The sequence below is a fragment of the Odocoileus virginianus genome, chromosome 5 (genome assembly GCF_023699985.2).
Source record: "Odocoileus virginianus isolate 20LAN1187 ecotype Illinois chromosome 5, Ovbor_1.2, whole genome shotgun sequence".
Classification (NCBI taxonomy): Eukaryota; Metazoa; Chordata; class Mammalia; order Artiodactyla; family Cervidae; genus Odocoileus; species Odocoileus virginianus.
The window spans coordinates 7,350,031-7,368,188 of NC_069678.1; the positions used below are offsets into that span (position 1 = coordinate 7,350,031).

The 18,158-nt window shown below is 42.5% G+C and overlaps 1 protein-coding gene across 1 annotated transcript; it reads left to right on the plus strand.

Annotated features, from left to right (window-relative positions):
- Positions 1-814: 814 nt before the first annotated feature.
- On the plus strand, positions 815-12,029 carry MRPS21 (mitochondrial ribosomal protein S21). The gene is made up of 3 exons (XM_020911919.2): positions 815-898; positions 1,214-1,330; positions 11,484-12,029. Exons 2-3 carry the CDS (start codon positions 1,248-1,250, stop codon positions 11,662-11,664), a joined length of 264 nt encoding a protein of 87 aa, XP_020767578.2. The 5' UTR covers positions 815-898; positions 1,214-1,247; the 3' UTR covers positions 11,665-12,029.
- Positions 12,030-18,158: the final 6,129 nt, after the last annotated feature.

The window sequence follows — 18,158 nt, forward strand, 5'->3', positions numbered from 1 at the left end:
GCTCTTAGTTTTTTGGATGTAAAGCTGTTTTCCATCCGGAGTTCGCTACGTGTGCCCTATTCTTTTGTGACCACCCCCACTCCCACGGACTGTAGGTAGTAGTGCGCCAGGCTCCTCTGTCCATGGGATTTCCCAGTGAAGGATTCTGGAGTGGGTTGCCATTTCCTTCTCCAGAGGATCTTCCCCACCCAGGGATCGAATTCGGGTCTCCTGCATTGGCAGGTGGATTCTTTACCTCTGAGCCACCATGGAAGCCCCTTCCACCCTGAGAGCAGCTCTCAAAGAATCTGTGTCTTTTGTGAAACAGGAACCATGCTCAGGAAGCTTCGCCTATTTCTCTCATTTTCCGTCCGGAAAAAGAAATAGATTAAATATCTATTTAAGGTTTAATAGGATTACAGCAGAGATTGGCACAACATTTTTAATCAACTTTACTTCAACTGGAAGGGGAAAAAAAAGATTTAATAGGATTAAAGGGTGCAGAATCGGGCTGACCTCAGAGGCCAAAGGGCCGTGACTCCGCGAGAAAGAGAAGAATCTGTTTTAGGACAATTTCAGGCAACAAGTACTTTGCTTTGCCAGCTGTAGAGTGCTGGCCCAGAGGTTGGCAGTGGCTGACGGGACCGAAAAACCCCCTACTCCTGCCAGAAGGTTGCCATGGTTTCTACGTAGCGTCTCTTCCTTTTCAGCTTCGTTGTCCCCGTGAGATGACGCACTTCCGCTTCTTGTTGGGGCGGGCTTCCAGTTGGCTGGGTGCTAAGGGGTGAGGGGCTCCTACTGGGAGGTGAAAATAGGGCGGGTGTGGCGGGAGGGAGAGATTCCGCGCGGTTGCCCCCTTTCCTAAGCACAGAGAGACTGTGCCCAATTCCCGCCCCAGACCATCCTGGGAACTTTTGCGGTAATTAGGAGGGGGAGGGGGCGCCCGCGGCGCGTCCCGGTTCTTCCGTGCCCGGCCAAATAAACCTCCGTGGGTATACCCTGCTACTGTCTCGTTTCTTCCCTATGGCAGGGTTTGTATTGGCAAAGAGAGCGGGGGAATCTTGATAACGAGTCACGTGTACCTTCCAGGATATGAGGTCTTGCACGTGTCCCAGTCTCCTTTTCTGAGCCCGTTGCATTTCCAGACCCTAAATAAGCAACGCGGTTCTGTATTCTGTTTCTCTTTCTCAGCTGGTCTCTATACTTTACTTCCCCTTTCTCCATCGTACTTTAGGTCCTGCAGATTGAGTAGACTTAAATCCAAGGTCATGGCAAAACATCTGAAGTTCATTGCCAGGACTGTGATGGTACAAGAAGGGAACGTGGAAGGTGCATACAGGACTCTGAACAGGTAACTGGTTGGGGACCAGAATCTCGACTAGGCCAACTCTCTTGAGAAGTGTGGTGGTTATTCTATCCCTCCCTCGGTCATTTGCTGTTGACCAGTCGCTCAGTCGTGCCTGACTTTGCGACCCCATAAACTGCAGCGTGCCAGGCTTCCCTGTCCTTCACTGTCTCCTGGAATTTGCTCAAACTCATGTCCATTGATTCGGTGATGCCATTCAACCATTTCATTCTCTGTCACCCCCTTTTCCTCCTACCCTCAGTCTTCCCAACATCAGTGGGAAGACTGATCAGTGAGTCTATCCAGTGAGTTGGCTCTTCGCCTCAGGTGGCCAAAGTATTGGAGCTTCAGCTTCAGCATTGGTCCTTCCAATGAATATTCAGGGTTGATTTCCTTTAGGATTGACTGGTTTGGTCTCCTTGCTGTCCAAGGGACACTCAAGAGTCTTCTCCAGTAGAATTCAAAAGCATCAATTCTTCAATGCTCAATCTTCTTTATGTCCCAACTCTCACATCCTTACATGACTACTGGAAAAACCATAGCTTTGACTATATGGACCTTCGATGGCAGAGTGAGGTTGTTTCTAACCAGTGCCAGCCCAGGTGTTCACAGTCTTGGAACTTCTCAGTCCCTCAGTTTACTGTCTTTAAAAATGAAGTTCTTCCTCAGTCCAACAGTGTGAGGCGTATTTATCCACAATCATTCCTTTGATGATGAACTTGAATTCTATCCAAGACTTTAGGACAAAGCCCAAAGGGAAAACCGAGTTACAAAATTGCTAGTGAGCAGGAATATAGTACATGATACATGGAAAGCTGAGCGAGAGATTGGTGTGGGACAAGGCTAATGGAAAAGGTGAACTCAGATTTGGGATCTTAAAGGAGCAAGCAAGTGATGGAAAAGTGAAACAGGTTCAGAAAATAGGTTACAACATAAGCAAAAACATGGAAATAAACTGACTGAAGTAGAGGAGCTGTATTGAAAGGTTCTGAATGCTAGGCTGATCCCTAATAAAGTTATGTTTTCTAAAGAAAACAGTTCATTACTTTTCTCTTATCACCAGTTTTAAGGATTTTGACTTTCATTTATCATTTTCTCTCCCCAATGAAGCAGAGTTTGGAGAAACAAATGCTTGTTGAATTGAATTATATGAAAGAGATAATACATGAGCTGATCTTCTGCCTTAAGGCCACTAAGGTGGTTGCTTTATTAAAGAAGTAAGAGAAGCCTGGGAAGATTAAGTTATATTCCTTGGGTTACAATTATTGAATGGTTGAAAGGAGTATAAAACACACACGTTTTTCTAGTGCAGTATTCTTTGCTCTACATTAGATTACTTACTAGCTTCTGTGGAAATGGGGAGACCTATGGCAGTCATTCTCCAGTTAAGAATCCTTATATGAAAAAAAAAAAAAAAGAATCCTTATATGATTAGGTTTAAATGTCGGTGGGGTTCTTGGGGACTGAGAGGATAAATGAAAGAGAACCTACTTCTTAGCGAAGCAGAGAGTTCTAAGTGTGAAGGGCTGGGGGGCAGAAGACCATAGTAGGTGAAGACAAAGATGCTGTTAGAAGCTGTGTGATTGAGAAGCAGTTGCAGGCTCAAGATGATTTGTATATCCTTTAAAAGACTCAGCCTCTTTACCTTTATGGTGTCTGTATGTGCCAGTCATATCCTTGCGAAGAAGCCATTCCCACTGTACTTTTCACTTAAGATAAAAGGATAACAGGGCAAGTAAGATAACCCTATTTCATGTTTCTCTGTAACTGCTCATTCTAGACTCTTCTATTTCAGACCTTTACGTGGCATGTCTGTGGGAGGGTTGAGATGTCTAATGATCTCTGCCCTTAACACTGGAAAGCACTAAGTGAATATCTTTACAGATTCTGTAGCTAATTAGCTAGTGAGATGAAATGATGCATTTGGGGAAGGAAAGTCTTCCAGATTACCTCACCCTTTTTCTAACTTCTCCCTGTAAGTTTTTTTTCTGTATGGTTTATTTTGGTGAATTTAGATAGGCTTTGTTGTTGTTCAGTCAGTAAACCGTGTCTCTTTGCAACTCCATGGACTGTAACACACCAGGCTTCCCTGTCCTTCACTATATCCTAGAGTTTGCTCAAATTCTTATCCGTTGAGTCAGTGATGCTATCTAACCCTCTTATCCTCTGCTGCCCTCTTCTTCTTTTGTCAAGTCTTTCCTAGTATCAGGGTCTTTTCCAGTGGGTCAGTTCTTCACATCAGGTAACCAAGGTATTGGAGCTTCAGCATCAATCCTTCCAGTGAATAGTTAGGGTTGATTTCCTTTAGAATTGACTGGTTTGATCTACTTGTTTTCCAAAGGACTCTCAAGAGTCTTCTCCAGCACCACAGTTCAAAAACATCAATTCTTCAGCACTCTGTCTTCTTTATCCAATTCTCACATTTGTACATGACCATGGAAAAACCATAGCTTTGACTAGTTGGACTTTTGTTGGCAAAGTGATGTCTTTGCTTTTTAATACCTGTCAAGGTTTGTCATAGCTTTCCTTCCAAGGGGTAGGCATCTTAATTTCATGGCTGCAGTCACCATCCACAATGATTTTGGAGTCCAGGAAAATAAAATCTGTCACTGCTTCCATATTTTTCCTCTTCTGTTTGCCATGAAGTGATGGGACCAGATGCCACGATCTTAGATTTTTGAATGTTGAGTTTTAAGCCAAGTTTTTCAGTCCCCTCTTTCACCTTCATCAAGAGGCTCTTTAGTTCTTCTTCACTTTCTCCCATTAGAGTCGTGTCATCTGCATATCTGAGGTTGTTGATATTTCTCCTGGCAGTCTTGATTCCAGCTTGTGTTTCATCTATCCTGGCATTTGGTGTGATGTACTCTGCATATAAGTTAAATAAACAGGGTGACAGTATACAGCCTTGTTGTACTCCTTTCCCAATTTTGAACCAGCCAGTTGTTCCATGTAAGGCTCTGACTGTTGCTTCTTGACCCCGAGTACAGGTTTCTCACAAGACAGGTAAGGTGGTCTGGTATTCCCATCTCTTTCAGAATTTTCCACAGTTCATTATGATCCACACAGTCAAAGGGTTTAGCATACATAGTCAGTGAAGCAGAAGTAGATGCTTTTCTGGAATTCCTTTAGTTTCTCTATGATCTAGCAAATGTTGGCAGTTTGATCTCTGGTTCCTTTGCCTCTTCAAAACTCAGCTTGTATATCTGGAAGTTCTTGATTCATGTACTGCTGAAGCCTAGCTTGAAGGATTTTGAGCATTACCTTGCTAGCATGTGAAATGGTACAGTAGTTTGAACATTCTTTGGCATTGCCTTTCTTTGGGATTGGAATGAAAACTGACCTTTTCCAGTCCCATAACCACTACTGCCTTTTCCAAATTTGCTGACATTTGAGTGCAGCACTTTAACAGCATCACCTTTTAGGATTTTAAATAACTCAGCTGGAATTCCATCACCTCCACTAGCTTTGTTTGTAGTAATGCTTCCTAACGCCCTCCTGGAGGAGGAAATGGCAACCCACTCCAGTATTCTTGTCCTTCAGCTGCCTTTTCTGTATGTCTCACTTAAATTCTGGCTTCTCCTTATTTCTCTCATATTTTTGATAATAAGTTGCATGTTCTGCAGTTTAATTACAGCAGTAGGTATGACAGCAAATGAGAAGAACGGAAGGTGGTTAAAGCTTTAGCATGTTTAGAGCACAAATATAGTCTTACAAAGGAAACAGCCTATGTATCTACCCAGTGAGATCGCCACAGAACGCTTGGTTATATAACCAAGAGCCCTCATTGGTGCCCTAAGATGAAGAGATGGAGAGTGGTAGGTTGCTAGGAAGCCCTGCATGATTGGCTGGCCCCCAAGTAAGGAAAGTCAAGTACTCTGGAAGTGTGCCCAGTTGACCCCTTTTATTCCTGGTAGGAGAGCTTCTGGGCCCATTGAGTCATCCTGTGTACACGCTAGTCCTGACAGGCTGGCTACAGTGACGTGTGTCTGCCACCCTCAAATTCTCCCAGCTCGGGCAGCTTAGCTCCTTTTACATAATCTGTTGCATTTCACTGAAACTGGCAGCTGACTGTCCTGCAGTGTTACGTTGCCAGGCAGCCAAACTCCAGGCTGATCTGTTTACTGTGAGTCTCTTGGTCTGCTAGTCCTTCAACTACCTGTGGACAGAAGCATCATTACTTCTGTTTACTTCATGAGTTCTACACGGCTCTTCCTATATCCTTGTTTATTAGAAATGAGTAGATGCCTCTACTGTAGGGATTCTGGAACTTTTGAGGATAATCTGTGCTATTTTCAGGATAACTAGAAAGTGCAAGGTGAGGAAGGAAATCCTCACCTGGCACCTTGGAACTTATTTGGTATGTGTTTTGGAAATAGAACCATCCAAGGAATACCATTTAGCAACCCCATCGTTATGTTAGGGGGCACTGATCTTTTCATTTTTTTCCCCCCTTCCTCTACTGTTACATTCCTTTGATACTTTCTGCTTGTTTTTATTTTCTGCCTGATCACACAGGCATTTACTTGATAAGATGATCACTTTTGTCTGTTTCAGAACCCTTTCGAAACTCCAGTAGGCTACCTGAGTCTGTTTCTAAACTCTTCCTTTTGCATTTCTCCTTCATAATACTTTTAAACTGTCCTTGTCATTCCAGTAGGCTCCTCTTCCTAGGTGAAGTCACATCTAGGGTCTCTGCTCTTTTCATGTGAAAGTGTAGTGTTACTCGGTTGGTCATGTCTCTTTGCAACCCCATGGACTGCAGCCCACCAGGCTCCTCTGTCCATGAAATTTCCCAGGCAAGAATACTGGAGTGGGTTGCTATTTCCTTCTCCAGAGTATCTTCCCACACCAGGGACTGAACCCACATCTCCTGCATTGATGAGTGGATTTGTTACCACTGAGCCACAGAGAAGCTCAAACAAAGCCTGCTGCTGCTGCTAAGTTGCTTCAGTTGTGTCCGACTCTGTGCGATCCCATAGACGGCAGCCCACCAGGCTACCCCGTCCCTGGGATTCTCCAGGCAAGAGTACTGGAGTGGGGTGCCATTGCCCTCTCCGAAACAAAGCCTAGACAGAAATAAATACTTAGTTGTTTGGATCAATGCCTTTCCCTTAGTGTGCTGTGTCTTCTTGGCTTGCATCTTTTTACTCTAATTAAGGAGTCTGGCTCAGCTTTTTCCTCTCTTATTTTCTTTTTGCCTGTGGCACCACAGTAATTTGTCTTTTGAACCTCAGTGGTTTTTATTGGAGAAGCAGAGTGCTGTTATAAAGCACGGCACTAAAGACCTGAATTCTACTTTTAGCTGCATTTCATGATCTTGGGCGGGTCAGCCTCACTGAACTTCAGTTTTCTAACCTGTAAAGAGATGCTGGGGACTTCCCTGGTCGTCCAGTGGTAAGATCTCGAACGTAGCACAGTGCAGTCAAGAAAAAAAGATGACGTTACCTGCTTAATCAGTTTCATAGAAGTATGATTAGCATCATGGGTGTGAAAATACTATCTAAACTCTAATGTGCCATTTTAGTAAAGGTAATGTTGTGGCCTTCTGAGCTAATACTCCCAAGAACTGTGTCTGTTATAAAGTAACTTAATCCCTTGAGCTGTGGACATTTGTCAGTCACCTAGAGCAGTAGTCCCCAACCTGTTTGGCCCCAGGGGCCAGTTTCGTGGAAAATTTTTCCACAGTCTGGGGTGGGGGGATGGGCCAGGTGGTAATTCAAGCAATGAGGAGTAGCAGATGAAGCTTTGCCTGCTCATCTGCTATGTGGCCCAGTTCCTAACAGGCTTTGGACTGGACCAGGGGTTGCGGACCCTGACCTAGAGGATTCATTTTTGTCATACATTTACTGATATTTGCTCTTTGCCAAGTATTATATTAAATGCAAAAGTGAAAGATTTGATCTGTAACCTTAGAAAGCACACAGTCCAGTAAGGGAGATTTTAAAAATTAAAAAACCAAACATGTCCAAATACACTGTCTGATCAGTGTTTTAACAGTGTGCTGTGGCATTGGTTCTCCCAGGACCATCAGCTGCAACATCACCTGGGAGCTTGTTAGAAATGCAAATTCTTGGGCCCCACCTTAGACCTGTATGAAGTAAAAAAGTGGAGGTGACACAGCAATCTGCGGGTGTTTTTAATTTTTAAAAATTATTTATTTTTGGCTGCACTGGGTGTTGCTGCATGTGGGCTTTCTCTAGTTGCTGCAGTGAGGGCCACTCCCTAGGTGCGGTGCACAGCTTCTCATTGTGGTGACTTATCTTGTTGCAGAGCATGGGCTTTAGGACTTGCAGGCTTCAGTAGTTGTGGCTCACAGACTTAGTTTCCCTGGTTCCCGGACCAGGGATCGAACCCATGTCCCCTGCATTGGCAGGCAGGTTCTTAACCACTGGACCACCAGGAAAGTCCCAACAATCTGTGTTTTAACAAGTTTTCTAGGTGGCTATTGCGTGAGTCTAAACTTTAGCTTGAGAACCACTGTGCTTTGGGAACAGAGGGAAGGCATGATTAATTTCTCCTGGATCAATTTACAAATGTTGTTACCCATTGGTTTGGGCCTTTGAAGAATAAGTAGCATTTTTATACAACAGAAAAAGAAAGGAAACGGGCTTTGCTGGTGGTCCAGTGGTTAGGTGTCTGCCGTGCAATGCAGGGAACACAGATTTGATCCCTGATCTGGGAGGATCCCACATGCCTTGGGGCAGCTGAGTCTGTGCACAATTGTTGAGCCCACATTCTGCAACTCCTGAAGCCTGCGAGCCCTGGAGCCTGTGCTCCACAACAAGAGGAGCCACTGCAATGAGAAACCCACACGCTACGATTAGAGGGTGGTCCCTGCTTTCCACAACTAGAGACAGCCTGAGCACAGCAACGGAGACCCAGCACAGCCATAAATAAGTACTTTTTTAAAAAAGGAATCATTCTAAAGAGCATCGTGAAAAAATGTAAAAAATAGATATGTAATGTATTTGGAGTAAACACATAGTTCAGTGTGACTAGACAGGCTTTTTAGGGCAAGTTATTAAAGATAAAGCTAGAGAGAAAGGGAGGATGAAGCTCAATTGTTTAGGGCTTTGAGGTTAGACTAGTGGTTCCCAAATTTATGTGCACTTTGCAGTTACTAGGGGAACTTAACAAACCCTGCTTATGTCCCTTCTTACTTGTAATTTAGTTGGCCTGGAGTGAGGCTTAGGGTTTGGAATTTTTAAAAGATCCCCAGGTGATTCTAATGTACAAACAAGTGGGAACCACTGGGTTAGACTATTTTGTTTATTAGGAACAATTTTTCTTTTTTTAACATCAGAGTGACATGCTCTGATTTATGTGTTAGGACTGTAATTGGTGTAGGGAAAGAGAATGGAAATAGGGCAAGCTGTTTATCCTTCACAATTCAAATGAAGTATCCTTTAGGAAGCTTTCATAACCACCTTATCCTCAAGTCCTCTCCTGTGGGCTTCTATAACCATATTTCCCTTATCTTTGCATCTATCACACTCTATTGTAAATCTTTTGTCTTTACTAGACCACGAGGGTAGGAAACCATGTTGAAGTTTGTTTTCTATCCTCAGCATTTAATGCAGTGTCTGGTATAGAGTTGATATCTCATAAATACTTGTTGATTAAGTGACCAGTTAGGTGATTATTTCAGTACAGGTATAAGATAAGGATCATATTAGAGTTGTAACCATAGGAAAAGAGAGAAGGGAGAGTTCTAAGAACTATTTCAGGTTATAGAATTTATAAGATACTGTAAATGTGGGTGTAGGAAGAAAAGAAGTCCTAGTCCAGGAACAGGAGATTTTAGCTTGAGTAACTGATGATGCCATTAACAGAGAGTAGAGGAGCAAGAATGAATTTTAGTTGGAGATAATAAGTTTGTTTTTTGTGAGGTTTAAGGCAATTGGAAACATCAGCCTAGCTCTTAAGACTGGAACTAGAGATAACGATTTAAGAGTCAGCAGTGTCTGGGTCAGTTCTCAAGTGTGGCTCTACATTAGAATTACCTGCGGGGTCTTTTAAAATATACCCAGTATATAACCCCACTGTAGACCAATTAAATCAGAATCTCTGAGGAATGGGACCGAGGCATGAACACTTTTTAAAGGCTCTTAAGGAGATGATTCTGTTGTGCGTCAGGGTTGAGGCCCATGTCATAGTTTAGGGAATCATGTAGAACTAAAAAGGAGGGAATTTACAGTCAGAATCTGGAGCGATACTAACATTTAAGGGTAAGTGGAGGAAGAAAGACAGCATTGGAGACCCTCTGTGGGCAAAGGTATTGAGTCTTTGGAGCCCTCCTTTTCTACTGTACAACTCTAGTGTTGGATCCACTTCTGGGCATGACTGTGTTTGCAATAGAACCCAAATTATCTGCTCTTTCCACCTCTGGGAGTTTAAGGCCATTCCCTTGCCTCCCATCTCCCTGCCATTAAAACCTAGACAAACTGAACTTACAAATCAGCAGGAGTCTAAAAGATCCCAAAGGACGGTGGCGCCCATGTCTATTCCCATTTGTAATATACCCAAAGCTCAAATCTTTTCAAGCTCATGTTCAATCTATTATTGTTACCTTGGGCTTCTGGTATAACATAGCAGCAATACATAGGGTTTCCCACTGAGCAGAAGGAGTAGGTAGTTTCTCTTATTTTTATTTCCTGCTTCTGTTTCCCCTCTAATTTTGTGCTTAGTTGTTCAGTCATGTCTGACTCTATGTGACCCCATGGACTACAGCCCGCAGGCTCCTCTGTCCATGGGAATTCTCCAGGCAAGAATACTGGAGTGGTTTGCCATGCCCTCCTCCAGGGGATATTCCCAAACCAGGGATCAAACCAAGGTCTCCTGCATTGCAGGCGGATTCTTTACCGACTTAGCCATCTCCAATTGTGTTTCTGACTGACTTTTTACGTGTAATGAAAGGAAAGGATAGGCAGGAATGGGGTCATGTAAACAGTACAAGATTGGAGGGCAGTAGCAGCAGGTGCCCCCAGACTTCTCAGGACCAGGTGATGATGGGTTGAGAGGGAGGGACAAATTGCAGATTGGAGCCAGAGCACTCAGGAGCCTCAGGATGAGGTAAGTTATAGAATAAGCCCCTGTGTCTTCTTGGCTCAATGAGAACGAAGAGGTGATTTTGAGGCATGCATGTTATGAATCCAGCAAGAGAAACTGTTGAAGTAGTTAGGTGGGCAGGAAAAAAAACAAACTGAGCTAAATTAAGATGAATGAAACACAGTTTCTGCCTTCAGGGATTTTCAGTCTAAGGAGAGAGACACCTGTATAAATAACTAACAGAATGGCAAAATGAAATAATCTCTGAATAGGTGTACAACAAAACAAATGATCTTCTAAGATGAGAGAGGTTTGTGGAGAGATGGTATCTGGATTTGGTATCAGAAAGATGTGGAAAATCTCCCAAGGGAAAAAAAAATTTGTGGAAAATCTTGAAGGTTGGCGGTTTGGAGCTGTGGATGGCATTCTAGGCTGAGGAAGCAGCCTTGAGTAAAGACCTGGTATTTTTTTAAAAAGCTGCTACGAACACTTAAAAAAAAAAGACTTGGTATTAATGTGTGTGTAGGGAGTAGTCAGATGTGTGGTTGGAGCATGTGGTACATAGGAAAAACATGATTGAGGCTCTTATTTTGATGCTCCTATCTGTATCACTGGTGTTAAGATAAGGGCCTAGAGATTTCCCAAATGTACATAGTTAAGCTGCATCAGCTCTTAAACACAGCAGGGGTGGAACTACATTCTCCTCTTAAGGACCAGGTAGGAATCACCTCTAGTTATTTTTTTTCCTACTGCAAATGACTTACCCCATTTGAAGATTCTGAAATGGGTGAGACCATTGGTTGAGACCCCCTGCCACTGCCGTATCTCTCAGATGTGTTGTGGTAGGAAATAAAAATGGTTGAGAACATGATAATGACAGTAAACTCCCCAAGAACAAGGACTGTGTAATTAATTGCCTTTTTGTTTCCCCACATATTACTGTTTGGGGCCTGGCCTGTATATGTAGGCAGTGAATGCTGTATTGTCACCATTGCACACTATTATTTTTACAGATACCAATCGTTTGGTCAGTTGACTTCTGATCATTGTGAAACTGGAAAAGAATAACAATAAGCCTAAACCTCTAACTTCATTGCCTGTCTTTATACAGAATCCTTACCATGGATGGGCTCATTGAGGACATAAAGCGACGGCGGTATTATGAGAAGCCTTGCCGTCGGCGACAGAGGGAAAGCTATGAAACCTGCCGGCGGATCTACAACATGGAAATGGCTCGCAAGATCAACTTCTTGATGCGAAAGAATCGGGCAGATCCATGGCAGGGTTGCTGAGGCCTGTGGATAGGAGGCCCAGTATGAAAACCCTTATCCAGTTGTCTGCACCTCTTTTCTTCCTCCAATCCCATTTACCTTTCTTAAAATAAACTCAAGCACATATATGCAAGAAGCAGTTCCACTAGTTAGCAGTGGATACTCTCTTTTATTAAGTCAAAAGACAAAATGAGTCAAAAAGTAGTCTAGGGAGAGAATGTTGGTTGCCAAGGGCTGGTTTGACAGGAGGGGCATGGGAAATTATTGTTTAATGAGTATGAGTTTCAGTTTGGGAAGAAGAAAAGGTCTGGAGATGGATGATGGTGGAACTTGCACAGCAATGGGAATGTACTTAATGCCATGGATTTATACACTTAAATGATCAATTAGGGTAAATTTTATGTTTTGTATATTTTACTGTAATTTTTTAAAAGGCAGTCTGAGGTGGGAAATTTTTCTCAAATGTAGTAGAGTATATCTCCCATGTTCTAACTAATTTTTATGAAACTCAAAGCAAGATCTTATGATTGGAAAAGGATCTGTTCCTCTTTAGTGAACTGCCTTCCAGCTGTTGGCAGGCAGTTCAGTAAAGGGAGAGGAAGCATATGTGTGTGTGGAGTAAGTCCCACCTCTGAAACACCCATCACCCAGAGTGGTAGAGAGCTGAAACCCTTCATCAGGAGAATCTTAAAGACAGTCTAACATTTACCCCTGTTTGGTCTTTTCTTTAGTTTTCCTAAAGGAAGCTAATGAAGGGCTGGTAGAAATGAAAGCAGTAGATGGATGGTAGGAAAGAGGGAATGGGGGAATGTTAAGAGAAAGCCAGAAAAACCTACAGCGGTGGTTCTCAAAAAGGAATCTTCAGATCAGCAGCATCACCTGAAAAACAGCTTGAAATGTAAGTTTTAGACCTACTTTAGACCTTCTGAATTGGAAATTGAGGTTGGAGCCCAGCAGTCTATTTTAACAAGCCCTGCAGGTGATTCTGATGCCTGATAACATTTGAGAATCGTTGCCCTATAGTACTCAAAGGAGATTCCAGGTGGAGGTTCTGACTACCACCCCTCCCTCTCCTCAGCAGGCACTTCCAGGTGAGAGCTGGGGCATCTGACCACTATGGGAAGACCAGCTGCGGTGCTTCCTCTCCTGTTGTGTTTTCTCTGACCTTGGTCCCCTGACAGTCATGCCTGCTAGTACAAAGAGAGTGCCAACCCCTGTAGAATGCAAAGGGTAGTCACCTCTCCTGACCCTGACTGGAGCCCTCTCAGCATTAAAAAATTAAGTAAAGAGCAGACTGCCTCAACTCCTACCTCTCCACATTACTAGTGTTCAAACATTGCCCTCTTGAGGTATAGCAGCGTGACTTCAGATTTCTTCTGGTTTTAATTCTATTGTGTTTTTTCTCGTTTCCACGATAACCATATTTACTGATTAAATCTGTGATGGAACAATTTTATACAATCTCATTTTCATAAGAAATATTTATACTTCTGAATCACCTTTCAATCTCTGAATTTGGTCTTCAGTACCTCACTTTTGAATGATTTTGAGCCATGCAATGGTATCACCTGCCAATTGCTGTTGCTAAAGACTAAAGACCTGGCTTCTGCCAAAATGATAGATAGGAGAACTGGGTCTGTCACTTGTCAGCATTTCCCTGAGGCTAATGTTGTTTCTATCTTCCCTGCAAAAGACTAAGGGATGGCTAAGGTCTGGAATTCGTCTCTGAAATTATGCCCTGCTTGTCCTAATCTCCAGTCCTGACCATCTTCCATGTTCCGTGGAGCAGTGAACAATGATGGGTTGTAGCAGGTAGCCAATTGAAAAGGCCTCGTGTATGAAAAGGGAGTAGCTGGCTGGCTGAAGTCCTAATCAGCTTGTGCTGTCATGGAGGGAAGAAAGACCTTCCATTCCCTGCTCTGGAAGCTAGAAGATACCTCATGGTCACTTAATGAATGGGGATTGTCCTAATCTTTTTATTCCTGCATTAGCTTTAGAAGAGGGGTGGTTTAGTACCTATTACATTTCCAGGTAGCATTAGTGGTAAAGAACCTGCGGGCCAATGCAGAAGACGTAAGAGAGGCAGGTTTGATCCCTGGGTTGGGAAGATCCCCTGGAGGAGAGCATTGCAACCCACTCTAGTAATCTTGCCTGGAGAATCCCATGGACAGAGGAGCCTGGTTGGCCACAGTCCATGGGGTCGCAAAGAGCCGGATGTGACTGAGCATACATGCAGCACAGCTTAGTATTTACACAGTTACGGGATAAAAGACAGAATGCTTCCTACCTTGATCTTAGGCATCTTTGCCCTCTCTTAGATGTCCACCTGATTGCCTCTGGCAGGCCTGTTCGTATCATAATTTAAGGATCTTAACTTTAGTGCTCCAGAAACAGCTACCTCTTTAAAATCGGACTCTGTTGAGTAACTTTGACTTTGCATTTTAAAGTTTTCAGAAGTGCTCTAAGTACAAAATAAGTATGCCTGTGGGTTAACTGAAAATACTAAGGAATAAAAACTCACTATATACTAAACAAGTAAAGTAATAATGGATTACTGTATTAAAATTAGGTAGTCGAAGGAAAAGGAAAAGATGAGAACTTCTAGTATATGCCAGTTACCTAATATACATAGTTTTTTACATAGTCAAAAAGATCTAGATTCAGTCATGACCTTGGCAAATTATTTACATAAATTCTAAGAATTTAAATCTATCTGATTCCAAATAATAGAAATAAAATCAGTTCCTAAAAACCCATTTCCCTGTGGGGAGTTGAATCCATCTGACTGAAAGCACTGAACCTAAACTTAACAACCAGAGTTGGAACTCATTAACCCATTTAACAGACTTTTTGGAGTGATTATTTGGAGCCGCATGAGTGAGGCACGACTTAGCAGCTAAACTACCACCACCATTTATGTGACAGTAGTTTTAAATATTGTAGATAAAATGAGCAAACAGGCATGAATAAGTTGAGTAAGAGGCATCCTCAGTTTGTTACTCAAAGCCAAAATTTATTCATTGTTTCATGCTGCACCATCAGAGAAGGTTGATTTTAGTACATTTTTCTCAAATTTATTAAAAGCCAGACTTTAAATACAAAAATCTTGTATTCGCTGGGCAATTCTAATAATCTTAAAGAATAACTGCAATTTTCCAGTGAACCTATTATCTTAAAATCTTGGAATTTCTTAAACATTTTGGAATTTTGGTTTTTGTAGTTTGTAATCTGAAAATAACAGTTTTTTAAAAGATGGAGAAGCTCTATACAGTCAGCAAAAACAAGACTGGGAGCTGACTGTGGCTCAGATCATGAACTCCTTATTGCAAAATTCAGACGAAATTGAAGAAAGTAGGGAAAACTACTAGACCATTCATGTATGATCTAAATCAAATCCCTTATGATTATACAGTGAAAGTGACAAATAGATTCAAGGGATTAGATCTGATAGAGTGCCTGAAGAACTATGGACGAAGGTTCGTGACATTGTACAGGAGGCAGTGACCAAGACCATCCCCAAGAAAAAGGCAAAATGGTTGACAGAGGAGGCCTTACAAATAGCTGAGAAAAGGAAAGATACCCATCTGAATGCAGAGTTCCAAAGAATAGCAAGGAAAGATAAAGCTTTCCTCAGCGATCAATGCAAAAGATATAGAGAAAAACAATAGAATGGGAAAGACTAGAGATCTCTTCAAGAAAATTAGAGATACCAAGGTAACACTTCATGCAAAGATGGGCACAATAAAAGATAAAAATGGTATGGACCTAACAGAAGCAGAAGATATTAAGAAGAAGTGGTAAGAATACACATAAGAACTATACAAAAAAGATCTTAATGACTCAAATAACCGTGATGGTGTGATCACTCACCTAAAGCCAGACATCCTGAAGTGTGAAGTCAAGTGGGCCTTAGGAATCATCACCATCCACAAAGCTAGTGGAGGTGATGGAATTCCAGTTGAGCTATTTCAAATCCTAAAAGATGATGCTGTGAAAGTGCTGCACTCAATATGCTAGCAAATTTGGAAAACTCAACAGTGGCCACAGGACTGGGAAAGATCAATTTTCATTCCAATCCCAAAGAAAGGCAATGCCAAAGAATGTTCACTACCGCACAATTGCACTCATCTCACACGCTAGCAAAGTAATGCTCAAAAAATTCTCCAAGTCAGGCTTCAACAGTACATGAACCAAGAACTTCCAGATGTTCAAGCTGGTTTTAGAAAAGGCAGAGGAACCAAATAATTGCCAACATCCACTGAATCATAGAAAAAGCAAGAGAGTTCCAGAAAAACATCTGCTTTATTGATTACGCCAAAGCCTTTGTATGGATCACAAACTGGAAGATTCTTAAAGAGATGGGATTACCAGACCACCTTATGTGCCTCCTGAGAAATCTGTATGCAGATCAAGAAGCAACAGTTAGAACTGGACATGGAACAATGGAATTGGTTCCAAATTGGGAAAGGAGTATGTCAAGGCTGTATGTCAAACTGTCACCCTGTTTATTTAACTTATATGCAGAGTACATCATGAGAAACCCTGGGCTGGATGAAGTTTAAGCTGGAATCAATATTGCAGGGAGAAATATCAATAACCTCAGATATGCAGATGACACCACCCTTATGGCAGAAAGCAAAGAGGAACTGAAGAGCCTCTTGATGAAAGTGAAAGAGGGGAGTGAAAAAGTTGGCTTAAAACTCAAAAAACTAAGATTATGGCATCCAGTCAAATAGATGGGGAAACAATGGAAACAGTGAGAGACTTTATTTTCTTGGGCTCCAAAACCACTGTGGATGGTGACTGCAGCCATGAAATTAAAAGACACTTGCTCCTTGAAAGAAAAGCTATGACAGACCTAGACAGCACATTAAAAAGCAGAGACATTACTTTCCCTACAAAGGTCCGTCTAGTCAAAGCTATGGTTTTTCCAGTAGTCATGTATGGATGTGGGAGTTGGACTATTAAAAAAAACTGAACACAGAAGAATTGATGCTTTTGAACTGTGGTGTTGAAGAAGACTCTTGAGAGTCCCTTGGACTGCAAGGAGATCAAACAAGTCAGTCCTAAAGGAAATCAGTCCTGAATATTCACTGGAAGGACTGATGCTGAAGCTAAGGCTCCAATACTTTGGCCACTGATGTGAAGAACTGACTCATTGGAAAACACCCTGATGCTGGGAAAGATTGAGGACAGGAGGAGAAGGGGATGACAGAGGATGAGATGATTGGATGGTATCACCAACTCAATGGACACAAGTTTGAGCAAGCTCCAGGAGTTGGTAATGGAAAGGGAAGCCTGGTGTGCTGCAGTCCATGGGGTCACAAAGAGTCAGACATGACTGAGGACTGAACTGAACTGGACTACAAAATGTGGAAGGCTTATGAAGGTAAAACCCACAACATTATAGGTACATGAGTTATTTATCAAAATTATAATTGGAGCTGGCAAGAAGTAAGGTTGTTTTTGTGTGTGTGTGTGTGTTTTGGCTGCACCAGTCAACTTGTTGGATCTTAGTTCTGATCCTGGACTTCAGCAGTGAAAGCACCAAGTCCTGACTTGGTATTTGTTAAGTAAGGGTCAGCTGGGGTTTGAATTTGTCGCATGGTTACCCGGGAAGACCCTGAGACCATAAGTTGCAGCTGGCATGTGTCGTTCTGAATATGACTAGTGGTATTCTTAGGTCTGGTATAGTTCAAAGAAAGTTCAGGTTCTCAGTGAGGCAGAGATGTGTCTGAAACCAGATCCTTAATGGCCTCCCAGCTGCATTTTTGTATATCTGAACTATGATTCAGTTCAGTTCAGTCACTCAGTCATGTCTGACTCTTTGCAACCCCATGAACCACAGCACAACAGGCCTCCCTGTCCATGACCAACTCCTGGAGTTTACTCAAACTCATGTCCATTGAGTCGGTGATGCCATCCAACCATCTCATCCTCTGTCATCCCCTTCTCCTCCTGTCCTCAATCTTTCCCAGCATCAGGGTCTTTTCAAATGAGTCTGCTCTTTGCATCAGGTGGCCAAAGTATTGGAGTTTCAGCTTCAACATCAGTCCTTCCAATGAACACCCAGGACTGATCTCCTTTAGGATGGACTGGTTGGATCTCCTTGCAGTCCAAGGGACTCTCAAGAGTCTTCTTCAACACCACAGTTCAAAAGCATCAATTCTTTTGTGCTCAGTTTTCTTTATAGTCCCAACTCTCACATCCATACATGACTACTGGAAAAACCATAGCCCTGACTAGACGGACCTTTGTTGGCAAAGTAATGTCTCTGCTTTTTAATATGCTGTCTAGGTCTGTCATAACTTTCCTTCCAAGGAGGAAGCATCCTTTAATTTCATGGCTGCAGTCACCATTGACAGTGATTCTGGAGCCCCCCCCCCAAAAGAAAGTCAGTCACTGTTCCACTGTTTCCCCATCTATCCACCATGAAGTGATGGGACCACATGCCATGATCTTAGTTTTCTGAATGTTGAGCTTTAAGCCAACTTTTTCACTCTCCTCTTTCACTT